This window comes from Emydura macquarii, unplaced genomic scaffold (genome assembly GCF_026122565.2).
Source record: "Emydura macquarii macquarii isolate MOO-44397 ecotype Brisbane River unplaced genomic scaffold, CSIRO-AGI_Emac_v2 contig_2676, whole genome shotgun sequence".
Lineage (NCBI taxonomy): Eukaryota > Metazoa > Chordata > Testudines > Chelidae > Emydura > Emydura macquarii.
This window is the reverse complement of record NW_027132813.1, coordinates 15,212,337-15,236,651: the sequence shown is the minus strand read 5'-3', so window position 1 is coordinate 15,236,651 and position 24,315 is coordinate 15,212,337. Positions and strand designations below refer to the sequence as shown.

Here is a 24,315-nt window from a genome sequence, read left to right as displayed (position 1 = left end):
AATTTGCAGCTCAGACCTATATAAATGATGGGCCTGAACAAGTATATATTAAATCCAAACACGGCCACAAAAGTGGGGGAAATTTTGTGTTTAGCTTTGATTCTTGATCTGAACTCTGTAGTTTGGGCTGATATGTTAGTAATTAATACATTTATCTGAAGACTAGCATGTATCAAATTAAACTTTTAAATAATTAATAAGGATCACTTGAAAAAAATGATAAAAATTGAAATACCTCTAGTAACGTACTTTGACTCAGATCCCACAGAAAGATCAAACTGTAAAGAGCCTTTTAATTGTGCAGAATCCCATTACTTCACTACGACTCGAAGCAAGACAAATCCTTTTTCAGGATTGGGGCCATCATTTGCATATCTTAATAAAACTGGTATTTTGTAAAAGTGATTTATAAAAAAGCTGTCTTTAAGTTATTATTTTAGCAATAATAATCAGAAATAAATTATACTTCCTTATTCTGCCACTATAAAGTGCAAAATATCTGAATAAAGAATAATCCTGTAGAGCATATGCAGGAACTCTATATAGATTACAAAATGCAGTTTCAGAAAGCCATTATGTTCAAAGGGGCATTTGCATTTTTCCATCTAAGTTTATATATACACAGAAATGTGAAATAGTTCAGATAACAGATAATGACTTAAAAGTTGTTCTTGATTATAGTTCTTTAAAAAAAAAAAATTTATGAGCATGTTAAAGTTGGTTGTATTTCCTATTTATAACGCAGGAGATGTAGGGCTAATTTTGGAAGAAAACTACCTACACACATTTAAATCATCTACCTTTGCCTAAATTATAATAGTATTCCCATTCTTCCTGGTGACAAAATTAAATTTTTATCCTATATGGGTTATTAAGGTTTTGCAAAAATATATATATATATGTAGCAAAGTAAATTTGTAATATATATGACAGAATTAGATTCATATTCACAATTAAGCTTTTGTGAAATATAGTATGTATAATTAAAATAGGAATAAAGGTAACGAGCAACTCTTGAATCCAGAAGATTTTTACAACATGTTCATATGTTTTCCTGAAAAATTAAAACTAAATTAAATAAATATATTCGCTGAGCAAGACCAGAAGTAAATCTCAAAAATAAACTGGAAAAAAAAGATACATCTTAAGTTAACATTTAAGAGCACAAACACAGCATGGGTGAAATTCATGAAGCCAAAGTAAAGGGTCCTTGTGGGTGTTAAATCCATTGTGATTAGAGAAGTTAAATTTAACCCTCAACTGAGGGTCTGGCCTAGCGACAGAGCTATATCAGAGTCTGAACAAGGCTACTACTTAAATTTATTGGCTGGAATAGTGACCACAGCTCTGCACCACTTTTGCAGGGTGATTGGAACAATGGAGTCCTCTAATTACAGATCTTGTCGCCTCTTTTCCAGGCTTTCCCCTGGGAGTCAGATTGGGGGAAAAAAGGTGGTGATGCTCTTCCAAGCTATGCCAAAAAAATAAAAAAGCTCTGTTCCACCCACATGTAGTATGAAAATGAGATGTTGCTCATAGTACACTGTGCAGATGTTCAAAATATGATTATGTGCTTTCTGATGCTGTGTTTATTCTTAAAACGCTACAGCAGCACAGGTGCAGTACTGCAGCTGCGCTACTGTACAGCTTCAGTATACAAACTAAAACAACAGGAAGGATTGTCCCATCGCTGTAGTAATCCACCTCCCCAAGAGGTGGTAGATAGGCTGACAGAAGAATTCTTCTGTCAATCTAGCACTGTCTACACTAGGGATAGGTTGCCTTAACTATATCTCTGAGGATTGTGGATTTTCAGTGTAGGCCAGCTCAGAGCTCTCTGGTTTTCAGCTTCCCTTTGATGGAATTTGAATGTGTTCATGGGTTCTGCCAGGTTCCTTAGGGTTTTCTTTGTAACCATAACAGCTAAAGACTTTTGTTTCATTTTTTAAAGAAAAAGCTGAGAACAAGATAACTTCAGATAAGAGGCAGTGTACCATAGGGTCCTGTTTAAAAAATGGCCCAGTGGTTAGGCCCAATGGCTTAGGATGTGAGGCATCTGAGTTCAAGTCCCTGCTCCTCCATGGATTTCCTGTGTTACCTTGGGCAAGTCAATTAAACCTGTCTATGCTTCAATTTCCCACTGGAAAAGACTGGATAATACTTCTCTACCTCATAGAGGTTTTGTGAAGATAAACACATTAAAGATTATGAAGCATTTTGAGATCTATTGATGAAAAGAAAACATAAGAAATTGCTATTATTATTACTGTCCCCACAAAGCAACCCTGTATGCTAGTCTATGCAGAGCCACTTTAGAGACTCTCCTTCATAGCACAATTGGAGGCCTCAATTCAGGAAAACATTCCTATTATTTGTATTATGGATAATATATGGTAGTGGGTAGAAATACCAATCAAAGATCAGGATCTCATTGTACTAGGCATTGTACAGACATGTAGCAAGGAAGACAACCCATACCCCACAGAACTCAATCTAAATGACAGACAGGGTACAATTCATGAACAAAACAGACCCACTAGGTGGGAAATGGGTTGGAAGAATGAGATAACAATAGAATGAACCGAATTTTGTAGAAAGCAGAAATTACAGGTCATCACTTACCTAACCAATGCTAGATGGGAACAATCTGTAGCATCACAGCAATGATTGTTAAATCATTCCTCAAAACCTAAGGATGAGAAAGTGGCTTGGTGAATTTTGATGGAGAGTTTTTTCTATACTTGGATGAGGGGCATGGAATAAAGCAGGAAAGGTGCTTGAGCGAGAAATGGACAAGCAGCCAGTTGAGGCTGCCACCACTGGAAGGGCAAAGGCAACTTGATATGCTAGCATACTGATAGATATGGTGGGACTTAACAGTGAAAAGCCTCAAAGACAAGAAGATTATAATGCTTTATTTTGAGCATGTGCTTAAGACCTATTGTAGCTTGCACATATTTTAAAGTTAAACACGTGCTTAAGTGCTTTCTGAATTAGGGCTGGACTATGGATTCTTGTGCTGACAAGTCATTCCGCCATGTTTTACATCCCACCATGGAGCCTAACTGGTGTGGAGGGCCTTGAACAGGCCTTTTGTATCTGGATGAATTTAATATTATGTGCTTAACAAACATATAGTGGAAGTTCATTCAGTAATTCTGCAACAATACAATAAAAGCCAGGGGCAATCTGTGGAAACTTGTATTAATCTAGCTCCTTCAGATCATTAAGTATTTGCAAGCAAATACAAACTGGTATGATAAAGTTACGGACAGGCTTATTTATAAAATGCTATGAAAATAATCAATAAGAGTATGAAATGAATCAAACATTGTGGGATGTTTTTGAGAATCTGACAGTCTTCAAATATAGAAGCAAATCATAGGGTACAGCTGAACTGCACAGAATACAGATCACAGGATGGCTTGCAATTCTGCATTCCCTCCTTTGATCCTGCTGCAACCCCTGGGCCAGGGCCAAGGCCTGTGCCCCTGTGCTATGTTAGAACAGCTAAAGTTGCTGAAAATGCAGCCAGGGATCAGGCTGGTGCAAGAGTCTCTTGGCCACGCCCCATTTCTCCATCCATGTCCTCTTTTTCCTACTATCCTAGCCCCAGAGGAATGGGGAGAGTGGTGTGAGAGAGTTACACTGAGACAATTAAAATGTCTTTAGGGCCAGATACTCAGATAGGAGAATCTGTCCCATGGAATTTAACAGCAAGATTTTAAATAAGCTACAATCTATGCATATCTAAATACATTAAATAATAAGTTTCATAAAGGCCTTATTTAACTTTTTAACCCCAGGAGTTGACATTTCCCAGTGGGACACACTAATGAAAAATGCATTGCAGCTAATCGGGGAGCTCTCAGTCCTACCAAACTCAAGCTGTTAATACTTTATGAGGAGCCTGATGCTCTACTAATTTTCTACTTAATTTTACAAGAGGAGAAATGCAAGATTATAAACATTTACTCTCTCCCTCATGCCTACTGCTCCCCCAAACCAATGTCTTCACCTGCTTTTTTTATTCAGTTGTTTTTGGCAATTAATAACATGCTAAAAGCAAAATTCTTTGTACAAATGTGGTTAAAAACACTAAAAAGTCTTCAAGTATATTGTTTTTAAAAAAGCATTTATGATCTTTAGATTCGTTTCTGGTATGTGCACTTTTACACAGATGTAATCTATTTTATCAAAAATGCAGTAGTTTTGAGCTGGGGGATATAGCAATTTCCATATTAGTAAATAAATTAACAATTATTAAAACAAAGTTAATATTTATCTTTTTTTTCAACAGATTAATTTTTTTTCTATTCATGAATTGACTGCAAACAGATGAAAATATTATTATACAAAATTACTTGGAAATTTGTCTGGCATGTAAGTTTTGGCTTGCCAGACATTTGCGAATTGCGAATAATAGATGTTGCCAATTAACAATTTGAAATTACTACTTTGTTGTTTACATAAGTTACATAAGTAACATCATATTGTTACCAAATTACGGAATCACAAAGTGGGCTGTTTAATTTTACAGATTAATATATAGTTCAGAATACCTATTTGACCTAAGTACTCACTTTTCACACTGGTGAAGCTCGCATGTTTGAATGTTTGCAGAAAGTTAACATGACAGTGTTGCAAGGAAGATCAAACAAAAAATTGCATTTGTGTGCATATGAATATTAATAGAATGGTTCCCCCATAGTCATTCTGCTTAGTTGTGAGAATGCTGCTATTTGCTTTTCTCTTGAAGCCAAACTATGGTTCAGCCATCATAGCAGTGCAGAGATATAAGGGTGCATCTGGCATCCGTATAATCCTCTTTTTCAGTGTTTTTTTGGAAATGACAGATAAATATACTTTAAAAACTATTTCTTCTATTATGGATTTTACTACTTTACATTAGAAGATGTACAATTATTGTTTTTTGTTTTAAACTGGAATGAGATTTACCCAATATAATTATTAGGAGAAATTTTTATATTTGTATGGCTACTAGCTATGGAGGGTGAAGGATTATATATGACTGGAAGGAAAGATGACCTTAGTAGTCTCAGTTCATATGCATTCATGAGTGAAATTTACCGCTATGCAGAAGGCCAGTAGGATGCCTATGCACCATGTAATCCTACTTAAGCCATGTCTTAATGGGATGTAAAAGGTGCACAGGGATGCATTTCATCCAGAGTCCTTTGTCATGTTAGTAGTCCTACTGAAACTTTTTATTGAAACCCTTGTCACATAGTTGTCTTCATCATTTTGCTTTACAGCATAAAAACAAACATATGTTTAAATTATTTGAAGTCAAGATAACTCCATTTCCTGCTTAGATTGCAGGTGTGTACAACTCACCATTCCGACAATCACCGGATCCAATGGAAATACGGTTACGGAAGGCAAGACCTTTTAGCCACAGATGGCAACAAATAAAGAAGCATCTTACTGATGAGATTTCTGACTGGTCAAATTGTACAAGTTCCCTAACTTTTCCCACAATTCAGCCTCTTCCACCCATTGGCAGACAGAAACCTCAGGTAATGCATATCAATAACTCTTAAGCAACTAATTCTGCCAAATACTTTTGCAGATAATATTCTTATTTTTATTTATTGATCATATTAGTTCAGGCATTCAGGAGATACTCTCAAAGAGGTCTATTTTCATTTTCAAGAAAGAGAATAAACATATAAAGGCAAGAAGATAGGGATACTGTAGACTGCATTTTTGTTCTTTGAAAATATATGAACACTTTAAAATTCCAGTAAGAAACTATCACATAGCTAACATCTCAACTGAAGCTCATTAGATGCAGTACTTCCAGTTGCACAGCTCTAAACATAATTCTGGGATGAAACAATCAGTATGCAGGAGAAATTAGAGATGATGTGAAGAGATAACAGATTGAAAGAAAAACATTTTTAAAAAGCCAGGTAGCAATTAGAAAATAAGAATAGACATCATACCATCACATTTACCTTTCTGTTAAGTTTTGCTTTTCATTCGAAAGCTAGGAAATACCTCTCAACACAGAAATACTTTCTTTTGTACTACTCTTTTGTGTCCACTAGTTGTGTGTCAGTTTTAGTTTAAAAAGTTTTAACATGATGTTCTGCATGATTCTCCAAGTTGTTAAATTCCCATTTTTTGCTATCCTGGTCTCAATTTTAATTTCAGTTGTTGTCAGTGTATGTTTCATGTAGCTTTTTATTTTGCTTGCTATAAGGTAATGGACATATCTTAGGTTGATATATCTCAATAGCTAACCCACAACCTGGTAACACTGTAAACACCACCATATCATCTACCTTCCTGAAAAGGCATGCCTAATCAACACAGAGCTGTAAACATTGTTAGCAGCTACCGGTCTGTACTATGGCTCCTACTGCTGCTGATTTAATGGTGGGAAACATTTCAGAAATTTTCGTAGTGTAAACAAAGCCCAGGATACAGTTATTTTAGGTTTCAAGAGACTCCATTATTTCACCTTCAGGATTTTTCAATTTGTCAAATGGGCTGAGCATCCATTCCATTTGCCTCCCTTTTTCAAATTTTGTACTGTTATTGCCTTTAAAAATCTGAATGCTCTTTGGAATGCCTGACAATTGCTGGGCATTCAATCCCATCCTCTATTTTTCTCTTCAATGCAATTATTAACTAATAAATAGAAAGAAAACACTCCCATGGTAAGTCCCTTCAGTAATTTCCATTCAGTTTATCATTTTTGTTTCATAGCATGTGATGCTAACAGGTTATATGTAATTTGTATTTATGGGTATTTTAATTATTCTCTGAAGTGCTGCTTAACTGCCCTTACTCAGGGGGCCAAAGATGCTGTGCCTATCCTTCAGTGGGATGTGACTGTATGCACTTTATGTCTCTAAGGATAGCGAAGGTGATATTTTGCTTGATATACATTACATAGGAATCATTTGAATGTTTTGAAACAAAGGAAAAAAGGACAGTATTTTCACTGTTACTTTACTTTTGCAAGATCACTGTTATTATGCAATGTGTTAATTTTGCAAGTTTCTGTTCTGGTTGGAATATTTTGTAACACTTTCTAAGTTCACACACACACACACGAGAGAGAGAGAGAGAGAGAGAGAGAGAGAGAGAGCAATTGTACACAGATGGCCTTTCAGAACAAACCAGAAGAGTTCTGTTTATTTCCTGCACCTCAAAGAGGGAATTTACTATATAATAATTTAATCCTTTCAATGCCCTGGGATGTACACTGTAGAGTAAATTTTCAAAGCACAGTGCTTGGATTTAGCTGTATGACTCCTATTGATGGTAATGGGAGTCACACAGCTAAATCCTCACACACCACTTTGACAATTTAGGGTTGTATGTCTCAGGAAAGGACATTGCTCTGAGCTGATGAAACAGCTGGACATGAAAACCCATCAGAATGCACAGATCTGAAAGTAGTCTGGTGTGACAATGTGGGATTTAATTACTAACCCTCCTTGTGGCTTAGTTCTCTGTGACAACATTCTTGGACACTAGCTTTATTGTATACAGTAGGCCCCAGGTTAGTCACTTGTGTTACACCACTACCTTTATAGATAGCCAAAATGTGCTTTGCACTTAAAGATGATGTTGAAATGAGAGTGGAATTTATGTATATTTAAGAGAACAAAAATTAACTATCCATCAGTTGTCTCTTAGGGAAATTGGTATTCTGTATTTTATAGGTAAGTGCTCTGTATGTAAGACAGTGTATATAAAAGAAAACTTTATGCTAAAACTAATGCTGCTGCTATCAGTTATATCAGATCTATCATTTTTATTACTAAATTAACTAGAATTACAATCTGATGAAAGTACCGATAATACCGAATTTAGTCATCTCTTCATTAAAAGGCATTAAAAACAGCAAGCACATTGGTTTCTTGGTTTTTTTTGGTTTTTTTTTTTTTTGGTTTCCCCCTCAACCCCTTTTCTCTGACTGGTGGCTATGCTGGGGTGAGGGAAGGTATTGAGGAAAGAACGTGATTTCATTTAGAACAAAATTTTTGCTACAGTTAGGGTTTCTGGTTTTATGATATGGTAATAGGGAGGTAACATTACTACATATCTGTCTATCTGCCAACCCATGGCAAATCACCTAGCAATATTTATCTTAATCACCACAGTGGCTCAAAACTGCACACAGAGTTTTTGTTTTGTTTTGTTTCCTGGGGGAAGTAGAGGATTGTTTAGCTCCCACCCTTATCCTGTCCTGATCTTCCCATAGAAGAGGCTCCCCCTCCTCTTAAAGCAGAGGTCCTGAGATGCTCACAACCACTTGAAGGGCTGGGATGTTTGTAAGCATCACTCATCACAGTATTCACCAGCCTTGATTTTTAAGTTGTCAAATGCAAGTAGCTGAGTGGATTTGTTCTCTCTCTATCTGTATTAGATGTTTCTAAGATGTTTATCACCATGGTTTGTAAGCTTCTTCCAAATATGTGATTTAGTAAAAGAGGAAAATCTGCAGATTAGAAACATCTTAATATGTTTAAATGATATCCCACTTTCATTTATAATGACAGGGAATGATTTGAGGAAGTGCATACTTACACTTTTTTCTTTCATTAGTAATTGCCCTACTCTGTTAATTTAATTCAAAATATAAACGAAGAAAAAGGTGGAATACCGTATGAAGTAAAGATAGAAAAAATCTATTTGATAATCTGTTTCAGCCCTTACTCAGTGGAATACAAGTGAGAAATTCAAGATGAAAAAGAAAGACTGTGTCCATTGTTTGTATTTTTTAATGTAGGATATGCATCTATGTTTCTTACGGGTTATTTTATTTACATAACACAGACAAAGTCATTTGACACTTTTCTTCTCCCCTTCAGTCATATACTTAGTTTATGCAAACATTTTGTAGTACAGAAGGAGTGTTCATGTTTTACATTTTTTCTATAGCTCTCTCTGATTGGACAGATAAGAGGCAAATAACATTTACTATTTTGAGTAAATTACTCTTGCATTTATTATTCCCCTACAGCCTAAAACTTTTTCTATTTTATTGTCTTTCAAAGAGCTATAGTGATCCCAGTAAAATAGATTTATTCTTTGTGTAAGCTTTCTGGAAATAAAGTAGAGAAAAAGCTTGCCAAAAGCATAAAGATTATGGTTACTTGCTTCCTTAGAATCTTTTAAAAGGGCTTGAGAAACATGGTTCTGTGCCTTTAAAAAGTAAAGTTCCAATAAAAATCCATTAACTACTTTCAAATATAGCAATCCTCCTGTCCAGCTGTGAAAAGTACTAGATGATACTTATTTGCCATTTGTGTTATTTACGGTCCATGACTTTTATGGTAACTGGTTCCTATTATTGGTTTCTATTAATGTAAAACATAAGTGAACATAAATGAGGCGTGAATCATTTCTTTTTATTAGCCCCACAGTCTTCACTCAGTGCTTGCAGTAACTCCAGCTGTGACTTGCTAGTGATAACCTATTTAAAGAAGGAGATCTTTAAGAATAAGGTACATGATCAAGATTCTTTGTCCATTCATATTTTCAGAAAGTTTCATACTTCAGTGGAAGAACAACAATAGTAAAAAGAAAATAAGATTTAATTAGCAGAACTGCTAAAGCCTGAGCTGTCACTAAATTGTAGTGAGTTTAATAAGGTACTAATTACACTTGAAGTGAGTTTCTATTGGTTGGTACTGAAAGCAAGATATAGTGTAAGTCACTTTTATAGTGCAGGAAGGAACTTTCTGTTGCTATAGATCTATATCATTAAATGGTACATCGTGATATCAGTTATTAAACAATCTGGTTACAGATTTTCAATTAAAATATATAAAACTGTCAAGAGACTATAAATCTATAGATTTTTGGTGTAACCAAATAAATGTAGAATTTAATTTTTCAGAAAAAGGCTTTCAGCAAATGGCAAATGCACCTGTTTTATTTGTCTTGTCTGCAATTTTACTAGAAGAATTAGTTCTATAATCAATGTTTTGAATCTTCTTCAAAGTATCTATACTGTCAAAATTTCAAAGACACTTCCATTAAATAAAAGGAACAAAATCTCTCAATCTAAACAGTGAAAGGTTTAGGCTTTTTTCAAGTGTTTAAACACAACTACAAATATAGTATGTGGAGATCAAATTTCATTTTCCTAGTATGTTGGTAAGAAACAAAACAAAACTAAGTATTCCTAGTCAGTTCTAAAAGTGTGTCTTTTATCAGTAAAAGATATACATTGATAGTTAAAGAAATCCACCAATGTACATTTCTCACTCCCCATCTAGGGTTATAGAGCATGTTATCAGCCATCATGTTATGTGTAACTCTCTATCAGGATGAACTGCTTTAATTCATTATTTGGAAAGAAAATCTTGCCACTCTCCCAGCCACTCTGCATTCTCTTTCATCAGGGATATGTCACAAATAATAATAATACATAAAAAAAAGAACACAACAAAATGCTTACCTTATCCTGTACCTGTCAGGGGCCCTTCCGTGATACTGCTGAAGTATTGCAGCAACGGTACAAGCCTTTGGAACCAACCTTGCGGGTGGCAACATCAATCAATTCACTAGAGAAGGCCAGAGAGGAAATCAAAAGAGAGGAATGGAGAAACCGCATAAATGACAATGAGTAAGTTCCTTGGTTTTTCTTATATTTTTATGAGAACATTTGCTTTATTCTGCCACTTTCAGAAACCTTTCATGTCTGACAAAATGAAATGTCAAATCTGACAGCTTACCAGCAACCATTCTAGGTACATACTTCTAAATTCTGTGGTCTTATTTAGACTATATACCATTCAGGGTGGAGACCTTGTCTCCTTGTTGTATAAAGTGTGCCTGCAGACATATGGAACTACAGAAGGGCATGTAAAAAATAACTACTAATAATATACGTTGCAAAAGAAGGACTTCCTGCGAAGTAAGCAATCAAATAGTGCAAGGATCCTTCCTCTACTCTTGCAGTCTGCCAATGGACAGGTACTATTTCAGTCTTTGCACTTTGGATACTTAAGGACAATTTGAAACAAGCTGTTGGTGCTGCATTCCTCTGAAGATTTAGGTGTAAGTGCCTTCTCACCTCTGCCCAGACTAGAAGAGCTCTCTGTGCAGGGATCTGGAATGCATGTTGCACCCTGTAAGAGAGTGACACAAAAGCTGTACTCACCTGTATTTTTAAAGCAGCATGGTTTCCTGCAACACAATGCCTGCAGGAGCTTCAGCTGGACTGGTGCATCTCCACACAACCCTGAACACAGAGTTGTACCTTCAAGTCATGCCAAAGGATCTAATGCTTTCATCAACAAATTTATACATTCTTTTTTGACCATAGTGGTGCTCTCTTGGATCCATCATAATGGAACTCTGTTTGGTTATTTCCTCAGACTCTGTGGTTACCCAGTATAGGTTGATACTTTGTTGGCTTTTCCCTTGAGTTCACTCTTCTTCGACTATGTCTACACTTGCCGTGAAATTTGGCGGCAGTCAATTGGAGATATGCAAGCTATGTAGGCTATGCCTATATTCACAGCAGCACAGTCGGCACCGGCCGATCGATTCACCAGGATCGATTGAGTGGAAGTGGAGACCCGCTCAATCGACCTGGAAATCGATGCTGCTAATCCATCCTCGCCAAGAAGAGTAACGTTGAATCAACGGGAGGGCATTTCCCGTTGGTGCAGCTAAGTGAAGACGTCGCTGTAAGGAGAAGTTAGGAAGTCAGTGGGAGATCCACAAGCTACTCTATGTAGCTTGCATATCTCTCGTCAACTGCCGCAGAATTTTGTGGCAAGTGTAGACATAGTCGTAGAGTGGCTTGCGTATCTCTTGTCGACTTCCTAACTTCTACTTACCGCGGCATCTTCACTTCACTGCGCCGACAGGAAATGCCCTCCCAATGACACAGCGTTACTCCTCTTGGCAGGTGTGGATTAGCAGCGTCGTTTTTTGGGTCGATTGAGTGGGTCTCCACGTCTGCTCAATCAATCCCGGTGAATTGATCGGGCAGCACTGACTGTGCTGCCATGAGTATAGACATAGCCTTGACAATGCTTTAGGCCCCCAGTTTAAAAAAAAAAGTGTGGTGAATCATCTGTTTTAGGGTTCATACTGTACCCATTGACACATTAAGGGTTTGTGCTTTGCAATCCCTACTAGTTTCTAGTGAAACCTTCTGAAAACCTGCAGTCTAGAGCTCTTGTTCCAGTTTCACCACCACATGACGTCTTTTTTATCAACTGATGTGTTGGGACTCTGAGCTCTGAACTCTATTACATCAATAGATTTTGGCTTTTGTGTTAAACAAATGTAGTTGTCATGTTCTTTTCCCTCAGTCCTTTTTTTTTTTTTTTTCTTTTTCTATTTTAATCTTAACAGTGACTTTAAAAATGGCATCTTCTTAGTCAGGAGTTCTGCTCCCTATATGTATTTAGACCATGTTCTATTTGGTTGATTTTTAGTAACAAAAAATAAGATGTTAGTACTTCTTACTTATTTTGTATGGTATAGCCTACACAGGTTAGTTCAGATTACAAGTAAAAGTTGTTTTCTTACTTGGATTTTGTCTCTTTTAGGGACCTTTTGTTAAGTAACCTTGACCCTTTGTTAAGTAAGTTTCAATTAATTTATGTAATAATTAATTTTATACAAAAAGTAAAAAACCCCATTCCAGGATCTCTACTGAAATTACAAGGCCGAATTCCATCCTCATATACATATATATACATCCTCTTCTGCCCTATAATGGAGGGCTTAATATGAAGACAGTGGGGTTGAACAGGTATAACTGAGTTCCAGATTTTGCTTGAAAGACACGAGATGATGTGGAATAAGTAAAGAAACCATCTTGATATTAAGATCCCACCTTAAGTTTGCAGGGCTAGCAGTTAGAAAAACACAGCTTTTTTCTACTAACTTCTGCCAATTAGATCTGGAAGCCGTTGGAAGACAATAAAGATGTTATCTCACTTAGCTTTTTAAAAATTGAATCATGCTCTTCGCTTACTGGCATGACTGATATGTCAACAGAGCCCACAGTAGTGGGACTCCCCATTGACAGACTCAAGCACTCTAAAAATAGCTGTATAGATAGTGCTTTGAAATTGTGGCTTTGACTGGTGCTCAGGCTTTGAAGGCTAAGGATTAGGGTGGGCTTCAGAGCCCAAAATGCATCTTCAAAGTGTTATTTACACCGCTATTTTTAGAGAGATAGACCCACCAGCCTGAGTCAGTCGATGTGGGCTGGGAGGCTCACTGTCACTGGCTGTGTAGATGTACCTACTGCATCTTGTGCTTATGGGGTAGCACTAGTCATAGATGTCACCATGTTTAATCAGGAGTCATGAGGAGTCAGGTCCTGGATAAAGATCTCACAGCCTCTTCTAATAATTATCATAAATCCAGTATGAAGGTCATGGCCTTGAGCTGTCCAAAGCTGAGTCTTCAACTCTAACAGATATTAGTCAGTTGTCTTTCTTCAGATTGTGTATAAGAAAAAATGTAATGACAATCCTAATGCACAGAAGCAGTGTCCTAATGCCAGTGGTGTTCAGAATCCTCAACAACACAGGAGGAAGAATTGTACATAATGTATCCATTCTGTGACTGCTTAGTTTGTACACCAAATTCAACTACCGATGCAAGGATCACATCAGTATCTTTGCAAAGGGGATGACACACCTTCACACCGTCATCAGGACTAACACTCACTGCTAAGGTTGCAGCCACTGTTGTGGAATACTTGCCTCAAGGGAGGAGTCAAGAGAGAGTTTACTCAGACTTTCCTGATGGCTTATTATCTGGAATGTCTTTTATGAGCTGACAAATTTCTGTATATTTCTATGTAGTTGAGTACTTTGATACTGTATTTCTGCATCTGGGTGTTTATTAAGAGAATTACTCATCATTTTTGGAAAGAAAAACATCAGAAAGAAGAGATATAAGACATTTATTGGCAATGCTTATTTTTGTGTAAGGTGAGACATACCTCAAGTTTTTACTTTCCGAGAATGGGAAACCTGTGTGTGTGTAGTATTTTTAAAGAAGGTAAAATTACTTACCTATAATTACCCTCTGAAGATATCACTCAGGATTCCCCCTTCCCTTTCCTTAGAAAAGAAAAAGGTTTCTTTTCAAAGATAATATGTTGCTTCAAGTGGATACTTTTACATTTGAAATTATGTAGAATTTGCATTTGTAAGTGAGTTCTTACATTCAGGAACTGACTGAGAAGGCTCTGAGAGAGCTGAGGCAGCAAGCAGCAGTTGAAATGGAACACAGGGGAGGGGCTTGTGCCTAACTGCTAGAGCCTCAGAAAATAAAATATAAGATGTCAGGGATGTTCCTGATCTGTCTCACACCCAGGCAGGCGACATTCAAGAGTGGAATTCTATTTGTGTGGCTGCATAATCTCACAGTACACAGGGCTCTGCCTGTATCTATTTATATCCAACTTTAAAATGGGCGAACATATATTATCCTCCCACTCAAATAATCCAAAACATTATAGCTCAGGATAAATCTATCTTTCATTTTTAAACTATTGCTGTTTCTTGTTTCTGAAGCATTTCACTCTTCAAGAATAGAAAACAGTTGAGATATGCTCCTTAAAAACAGAATGCTCAGCTGTCCACTGTATCCAAGCAGTGTTCTGATGCAGATGAGAACATGAGCCACAGGAATTAATATCAGCTCCCTAATCTGTGCTGCTCAGCTATGACAGAAGTTAGAGCAGCTAAGAGTCTTCTGTCATGGCACTGGTATAAGGTCCTTAAAGGACTTGCACTAGTAGAGAATAAGCATAGTGGCACTCAGCTCTGTTGTGTCCCCTCCACACCCCCAGAACAGTGCTTCATCTCTATATGTTGGAGTTGGCTTTAATGCCTCCATCAGACTCAAGCCAATAGAACCTTACCCTGTGCCAAAGAAATTCTATGCTGGTCAGTTAACACTGTAATCTGTTCACATTGTAGTGATGAAATAACTGGAGTATCTATCCCAATAAGAATTACTTGCTTGATAACTGTTCTCTGAAGTGATACATCTCAAAAGTGTCCACTCACCCACACATCTCCCCACAGAGTTGAAGTCTTCCTCTCTTCCTCCCTCTCTCCTCTACCCTCCGCAATAATGCCATTCCTTTTTATAGAGAGAGAGTGATTTTACTTTCCACTTGGTTAGGAATTGGAAATTTGAGTACCAGGGGGTACTCACATTACAGACTAGTGGCTGGCATAAAACACTATTTGCTGGAACCAATAGATTTAGAACACTGAACATGTAAAGTTCTCTTTGTTACACGCAGCAACATCGGCCCAAGAATGATGAGCTCTTGGGCCGTACCTTCAGAGGAATATTACAGATGTAATTCTCTAAAGGACAGAAATAAATTGTTTCTGTAACTTTTCTGAAATGTCTCAATTCACGTGCCTAATGCCCCAAAGGGGCCCCCCTTAAGGGTTGTTTTAAAGTTCACAGAATCCTCCAGAATTAATTGCAATTTATAAATAAAGAAACAGTTTTACAAGAGAGGGCAAAGACAGTCCAGTGATTAGAGTGCTAGCCTAAGGCTTGGGAAACCAGATTTCAGTTTCCTCACCCATCCTAGACTTCCTGTGACTTTAAGCAAGTCATTAAGGCTCCATGCATCTCAGTTCCTCATCTGTAAAATGGGGAGTGTTGTACTTCCTTACCTCAGGGGGGGTTTATGAGAATAGCTGCAATAAAGATTGTTAAACACTGAGATACCACAGCAATGGTGGTCGGATAAATACCTTAGATAATCTGTTATTTAATTTTCTATCCCAAGAGATGAGCATGTTCTGTCACATAAGAAAAATTAATCCCCACTGACCACTCCTCTCCACACCTTTTGCTCAAAGCATTCCATCTCACTTTGCTGAGTTCTGAGTGTCTCTCTTACCAACATCTAGGAGTATTTGGTGGACTCAAACTCCACTATATATGAACCAGATTCATGTCTTTCCTGAACAGTGAACATCAGTGGCTTGTTCTGGTCTGCTTTTAAGGGAGATGGTTAATACTCATTCCAAGAGGATAGATTCCTTCTGTTCTTCTGAGTATTAAATTTTATCGATTACATTTTTCCCAAAAGAACTTTCAAAGTGAACATCTTGTCCAACTACCAACTTCTGTTTAACCTCTCTTTTTGGGAAAGATTATGAAGAAGTTTGTCACCTAAACAGGCCCTGTGCCTCCAGAGTATGAGGTTCAGGAGTTGGCCCAGAATGAACGGAAACAAAATTTAGAAAACACGTTATTTTGCATTCAGCTAAATGCTTGAGAAGGATTTTTTCTTAAATAAAATATTTTAATGTCTTATGTCTGGATGATACAGTTCACTGTATTTCTGAGTTAGTTACAATGAAAATAGCCATTGCATTTTATGTCATACAGATCTTACACATCTAAAAACTTTTTTCAAATTATGTCTAGTTTTTCATATGCTTTGCAACTTTAGCAATTTGCATATTTTCTGGACTGTTATTGTATTATGATAAACAGGGATTATCATATATTTTCAGATAATGTTTCCTTAACAATTCAACTTCTATTTGTAACTCTTCCATTTATTTTAATTACTAGCACAGTGTGCAACATTTATTAATCAGCAGAGTCTTTTTAAGTTAAAATACTAAATTAGCTAACCCCATTAACACAGAATACTCCAAACAAGCTGTAATAGGAGAGGTAGTTACTGTGCAAATCGTATTATACATGCGGGTGCTCTAGGGCACAGTTAAGCATGATTACCCTCTTTTGATCCAGTATTCCTCTGCTTCTTCCAGCTAATTTCCAGTGGAAATTTACAAAGTGGTGCCTTCATTTTTCTATCTTAATTTTTCTAATGAAGTTCTGGTACTTTATAACACTGGGGATGCAGATAATAAGTCTGTGTATAATTAAGAAGTTCTAGAATTTGTCTGCAAAAGAGATCTCTGTTACTTTTGCTTCATACAAGAATGAGGCTATTCTTTTTTCTGCTACCTTACTCCATTGCAGACCTGGATTAAACAAAAATGACCAGAGGATTCCTGGATTTACTGACATCAGAATACAAAATAATTTATACGATAAGTACAGCTGTCAATTGGACACATACTTAGTGTACCATTTCATACAGTGTTTTAAATAATGAATTCTGAAGAAGTTACTTATCAAATAATATCACATTGGATGTAACCAGACTAGATGCATCAAGTGGATTATCCTGTCTTTATGTCGTAAATACAGCTTCTTTTAACATGAATTCATTATGGGACAAATTATGGATGCCCCAGCACAGTTATGCTAAAATAGGAACAGCGACAGAGCTTCTTGCTTTCCCTGAGAGAAAAGCAGAAGGGGGTGCTAACACTGGCAATAGCACTCAGTGTCCCAAAGAGGCACATCTAGATGGGGTGGAGGAATAACTTCAGATTTGGCCCTAACTTTGAAAACTGAAAATTCATGAAGTTCTTTATAAAAAAATCATTAATTCATATGTGCCAGATGGTATTGTACAGTTTGTGTGGAGCTAATTGTTCATGGACTTCTTTAGACTGACAGATCATTCTGTTTTATCTGAATTGGAACAAGAAGACAAGAGGTAGAATCACTAGTGCATAGAACTTGTTTAGGTAAAATTATAGCAGTTCTGTTCACATAGCTATAGGTAAGATTTTGGCAGCTTTTCTATCATTAAAGCACAAAAATATTCATTAAAGTAATATTAAATGTTTTACTAGAAATTATAAAAGAAAGGAAGCTAAGGTAAGCATGAAAATCCTATGTCATTCTCTGTTCTTAATGTATCATTATGCAATGTCATGACAAGATAGCTTCCTCCAGTAGATGTAGAAGTACATCAGACCCTTCTTGGAAGTATGGAAAAAGCATGAAGGGTATCTGGCATCAGAGTACAGTCCCAGATTCTGTTGCTGCCAGGTTACTGGGCATTTGCCTGTTGGGCAGTCCACAGAGTCCACTCACCATGATAAACCCGCTCGTAGCCAGGCATGAGGTCACAGCCCCTATCACTGGTCACTTCTGTGATGGTTTCTCTGTCAGGTAACTTGGCCCTCTGGCCAGGTCTCAGTCCTTAGTCCATTCCAGAGTCACAGCTGTCCAAATTAAAATTCAAAATTGTCTTTAACTGAAACAAAAACTTCTACCCTGTCTGGGACTCTTCTTCAGCCACTCTCTTCCCTGGTTATTCAGGATCTCTCCCAGCCTAAAGAGCGTTCCTCATTTTTTGCCTTGTTGTAGTTAGGGTCCTTCCCAGGCCTTCATGCCTGGAGAGCTTTTCTCCCTGCTTACTCGGCCCTGCAGGAGCCTTGCTTGCTCCATGCAGTCTCTTCCTTCCAGCCTTTCCCCAGCTGGGTCATCTCAGCATGTCTATCTGGTTCCTTTTATAAAGCATAATCAGCTCTTCTACCTGATTCCTCCCAGGAGAAGCCCATCCTGTAATCAGGGTTGGCTTAGCCTCCAGGATATTTAGCCCACAGAGCAAGTTACTCTGTTACAGGCAGATCCAGAGAATGGACTGCAGGATCACTACTGCTTCTGTGTAAACACAAGAAAAAGTGAATGCCTCTGAGCTGTGCCCCTGTTGGCAGACACCACACAGAACTGAGACTGCTTCTCAGCAGACAATGGCACACCTGCCGAGCCTGTATTCCACTTGCTTCTGCCCAGGAAGCTTTCCTTCTCTCTCTCTCTCTCTCTCTCTCAAATTGCCATCAGAGTCAGTCCCTAATCAGCATCCTGCTATAGATGTCATCCCTGTCATCCCAGCTGGAAAATCCACTTGATCCAGAAGGCTTTTCTTCCATCTTCTGCTGCTCCACTGAGAGAGATAAGGGAGTGGGAGAGACTAGAAGGAATGAAGAAAAAGGGTGAAGAAGTGGAAAAAAGGAGAGAATATGTGGAGGGAGGATGGGGAAACTAGGCAGAGAGTGTAGGGAGGAGCAGGAGAGAATGGATGAAGGGAGAAAGAAAAGAAATGTTTACAGAAGTTGGCTAGGACATCTTCAGGAAGCTATAGGTGCACCCCTGATAGTTACCAGGGACAGGATTGCCCGTGTTCAGTGAGGCCCATTCCCATACTCTTTCACCCTATTTTGTATTGGCTGCTGAAAAGGGTGCCTCAAAGCTAAATGTGCATCAAAGACAGTTAATACAAAAATCCTCTCTGGGGATACCCCCTCACCTCCACATGAGAGCTTGGAAGTTAAGGCCCCATCAGCTAGAGTGTAGACTGGCCACTCTGTCACTCTGCACTACAGTGCTGGCATTTATCTGGACATGAGGATAGTCAATCTGTGGCTGCAGCACTCAGAGTCATAGATTACCAGGGTATACGACCAAAGGTCTGGCTGTGCTATGGAAGAAGGCCTCTATCCTACTCAACTCTCCTCTCTAGGGTAAGATTGCGAAACACAAACAAACAAAAACCCCATGATCTATGTCACAGCATAGACTCGACGCAACACCAAGTGTGGATAGCTTTTGATACTAATGAGACAGTCAAAGCCATCTCTGCAAGTCAGCAATCTGATACTCAGTGCATTTACAAAGTATCATTGCTAGGATTCTGCATCTAGGAGGGCAAATATTTTGGTCAAAACTCTCCCACCCTCCCTAGAGTTTTTGTTTCTTTTGTGAGCCAACTCTTAGTTGAGTTTTTGTGGCAATAATATTTCATTTTTAATTATTGCCTTTAATTTGGAGAGCCTTCAGTTCTCACTCAGTCAGCAACATGGAGCACATGAAACCTTCAAGAGCTTGTGTAGTTCCACCTTAGTCACACTAGGAGGATGAGACCCAGATGTAAGAAATTTGCTGGAATGAGCTCTTCAGACCTTTTCTTGAGTAGACCTATTAAGTCTACACTTGTGCAGTTAACTAATATAGATTTATCTCTGTCTGGATTTAATTTTCTCTGTATGTTTTCTTTCTCTTCTCTAACCCCTTCCCTTTCTTACCAAATTCAGAATATATATTGCTAATTTTGAGAGAGACTATATTAAGAGTATACATGAAGCTACAATGCTTTTTTGTTCTGAAGTTCTGCTATGGAGGTAAAATATCTTTTTGTATCATTCCCATGATATACTTTAGCTATTCTATTCTATTTTAATACTAATATATTTTAAAACACATTCTTTATTGAAATGAATATACATTGACTATCAGAGATTCTTGATAGGTGTAGGAGGACTTCAATTTTGCAAATATAGGTCATCCTGCATTCTGACCGACGTAGGAGTAAGGAGCCACCCACATGGATCTGACTACAGAATTGGGGACATAATGAAAGCAACAGTCTATTTTATCCCATTCTATCTATCTACAATTTTAAGTATCTATTATTACTCAAATATTATTATTAAATAATAAATAATATTTTATTAAACATTTCCAAGTACACAGACATAATCCAGAGTGTGCCATTAATGTCACACACAACAATATATGCACTTGTCTGGTTGAAGGTATCCAGTAGAACACAGCACATGAAATATGCATTTATGATACTAAAACACATACATCTTCTATTGTGTATCATTTCTTACATAATCAGAATATTGTTTGATCTCTAAATAAAGATACATAGAATATGGGTTATTCTGAGAGACTATTTGCAAAAAAAAAGGCAGGGTTGAACAGCGATCTAAATTAAAACCATGATCTTTTAAAAGATCTGTATACAGGGTTATAACTTAAGATAGTAAACTGTGATCATTGTTTTCATTTAGTTTATCTTCCACTTTTCTCAATAAATAGTATTTTACAAAAATTTTTAATCTGGTTAGTATATAGGCTTTACAAACACTATATTCATATTGAATTATTAATGTTATGACTAAACTAAATTCCATGCATATATGGGCAAATCCCTAAACTGCTAGCCTTGTCTTCTCAGCCATCCAATCCCCTGAGAAAGCCAATTTTCTTTCATGTCTGAACAAAAGAAAAATGTACTATTAAAATGCAATTCAGAAGTGATAAAAAACTGTAAGTGGAGCAGCCGGCTCTCAGCACCTTCTGTGTATACTCTGGGACACTGGGGCCACATTAATTTTTTGTGCGTGTGATGTCCATCCCATGTGCAAATTAGCATTACAAGTACCATAATCTGTCTTATATGAGAGCCACCTGTCCCATGAGTGTATACATGCTTCTCTAGCTTGGTATTATTTAAAGCTTTGTTACCTCTGTGTTTTTGTTTTGTTAATTTTATATAACATTTAGTTGAGATACTGGATGGAATAAATTGATGATACTGGTGAGATACTCAAAGATTTTATTTTTCTGAAGGGGAGAGTGGATGGAAGGTTCATTGATAAAGTATACAGTTGTTAAAATATTGATTTCCCCAATAAATGATTTTTAAAATCCCATCTAGAAGTAATCATTTTATCCCCATGTGATGGGTGAGTGGTAAGGAGAGCAGAACTCTGCCACTTCCTCAATGAGAGAAGCCTGGTTCCAGCCCATAGCCTGAGGCAGCTTGCTATCTAAAGAGCCATTTAGAGGATAGGACGACTAGGCCCCAAACAAAAGGAACAAGCCACACAGAGATTAGTCCAGAGTCCTGGTGATGAATGCACAAACGACCTTGATTTTTAGGTTCAGTTTTCCCTTTTTTGTTTGAACTCTAAAGCCTCAGAAGAGGTAGGACTCAAGTATTCCATAGCCAGAAGAGTAGGGCACCATGAGACCAGACTTGTAAGGAGTGACACCTGACCATCTGAGGCCTGCAGCAGGATAAACAATGCTCTGCCAGGAGACAAAGGGGCACCACTGAGACAACGTAGTTACAAATTTGATGTTGAACTCGGGCACAATCTAGCACCTGTGGAGGGGAGCAGGTCAGGACTTAGAAAATAAACAAAAATCCAACAACAACTACCACACCCCCTCAAACCTTAGAAAAAAATCCCCCCCACCCAGTAGTTCCATGAAAAATCTAGGAATTTTTCAAGAAAAAATCAGTAAATACCAATAACGAAGGGATTTTGGAATCCTATAGCAACTGGAGAAATCCAATTGTATGGCTCCCTAAGCCAGAAAGGACCACCTGATTTTGCATTGACTTTAGAAAAATCAATGCCACATCAAAAGTTGATGCTTAACTGTAACAGATCAGGATTCCTCTCTCGGCATCGGCCTTGGAGGGAGGCCACACATCTTCGTAATCTGTAGTATGGAAAGTCCCCGGAGACAAAGATGTGGGGACTCATGTCAGTTTAGGTGCCCTGCCCTTCAGATAGGGTGAGACAGCCAGCAGTTAGGGGGCTGGTCTGTAACCAGGCAGTCCTTCAGAAATCTATAAACCCAGGCCCTTGTGTAGGGTTGGGCAACAAACAGTCTATAGTTCCTGGCCCTTAGGCTGGGCAGGCAAACAGTCTATAACCCAGGTCCTCAGGCATGGCGGGGCAGGCAAGCAGTCTATAGCCAGACCCTATGGCAGGGCAGGGCAGCAAACAGGCTTGCCTGCAGCCGGCAGTCCCTCTAGAGTCTATGTGCCCAGGCCCTCTGGCAGGGCAGAACAGCAAGCAGTACAGTCTCAGAACTCAGGTCAAGGGGAGCATCAATACAGTCTCAGGCTCTCAGGCAAAGGGGTCAGTCACCAGCACATTCTAGGGCTCGCAGACAAAGGAATCGACCAACACCAAGGTTTCACAGGCCAAGGTGAGGCTGCCATCCCAGGAATGGGGTGGCAACGGGGGAGGAGGATGCGGGTTCTCCCGACTCCATCGTGTCCCAGACCAGGGCCCTATCAGCCAAAACATGCCAACCGGTGCTCAGGCACAAGCACAGCCGGACTGAGGTTGGCTACCCCTGGGCTACTTCTTCCACTCCCTTTACAATGTGCTTGTCTCCAAGGGTTGTCATTTGCTTCCTTGGGGTACATTGCCAGTGGCAGTCACAGTAGCTCCTCGGCATCTGGGTTGTCAAGCAGCTCTGGCAGGTCAGGCAAGTCTTCGGTGCAGCCAGAGTCTTTGCCAGGCTTCTGCTCCATCAGTGAGCAAGATATGTCCTCCTCCTCCAGCAGCTCTCCTCTGACTGAGCTACAGGGCCCGGCTTTTAAATTTCCTCTTCTTGTTCCGCCCCTGCACTTCTGGTGGGTGGATTGTGCCATACCCTGGTCTGCCCACCAGGTGGCGTGGGTAGGCTCCTCAGTGTCGGCTTCGGAGGAAGGCCACGTCACTTCATTACAATAACCTATGCCATGTGTTCACAAGCTGCTAGACCAGCTGGGCCAAATATTACCACCCTGGATCCAACCAAAGGATACTGGCAAGTTCCACTCATGCCAAAGTCTTGAGAAAAAACGTGCTTTGCCATTCCCTTTGGTTTTATCAGTTTGGGACTATGCCATTTGACTTACAAAAGACTCCAGCAACTTTTCAGTGGTTAATGGATTAAGTTCTCCAGCCCCATAGAAGTTGTGCCACCACTACAATGATGTTATGATCAATAGCTGGAACTGGGAGGACCACCTGAAGCAGATAGCTGCTGTACTCCATTGCCTTGAAGAGACCAGACTGATGCCAAACCCCACACATTCAGCATATGCAAAGATGAGATACCTACCTGACGTATACCTTGGGGAAGGGCCAGGTATGACCTATGGGGGACAAGGTCCAGGCCTTAAGGACATGCCCCACTATGACTTCAAATAAGCACATTTCTGGGAACCACAGGATACTTATGCCAGTTTTTACTGGGATTCTTACCCATTGTGGTCCCCCTCACTGATTTGCTCAAAAAAGATCCACTGGATTTCTTGAAAAATGGAAAGCTGTGAGAAAGTCTTTCAGACCCTAAAGGCTCACCTCTGCAGAGAGCTCACCTGATAGAGTCCAGATTTCATGAAGGAATTTCTTCTAAAGACTGATTCCTCTGAAGTTGGGTTGGAAGCAGTCTTGTGCCAGTCAATCAACAGCAGGACATATCCTATCCTCAACCTAAGCCAAAAATTGTTCCCAAGAGAAAAAGCCCACTCCCCATAAGAGAAAAAGAGGGCTTAGTTGTAAAATGTGTCATGGAGGCACTCAGATATTACCTCATAGGCATTAAGTTAATTCTGTTCATGGACCACGAAAGACACCAACCCCTCTAGCCATTCTCAAACCAGATGCAGCACAGGGCTGGGACTGATGATTGAAATGCAGACTTTTTGTTTAAGGATTGAGGGGAGCTGGCAGGGAAGGGAAGAAGCCCAAGCAGGATCCTGAAGAGGAGGGCAAAGGAGAGGGTCAGACTAGCCCCACCCTTGCAACGAGAGGTCTAAGGAAAGCCTGCGGACCCAGCTTACCT

At 38.7% G+C, this 24,315-nt stretch overlaps 1 protein-coding gene across 2 annotated transcripts in view; it reads left to right on the top strand.

The window, feature by feature from the left end:
* SPATA17 (spermatogenesis associated 17) overlaps positions 1 to 24,315 on the top strand; it is a 155,558-nt gene that overhangs the window by 88,251 nt on the left and 42,992 nt on the right. For both annotated transcript variants that reach the window (XM_067565404.1, XM_067565403.1), the window contains exons 7-8: positions 5,337 to 5,540; positions 10,470 to 10,618. In XM_067565404.1, the coding sequence (XP_067421505.1) occupies positions 5,337 to 5,540; positions 10,470 to 10,618 (353 nt within the window). The remainder of the gene's footprint in view (positions 1 to 5,336; positions 5,541 to 10,469; positions 10,619 to 24,315) is intronic.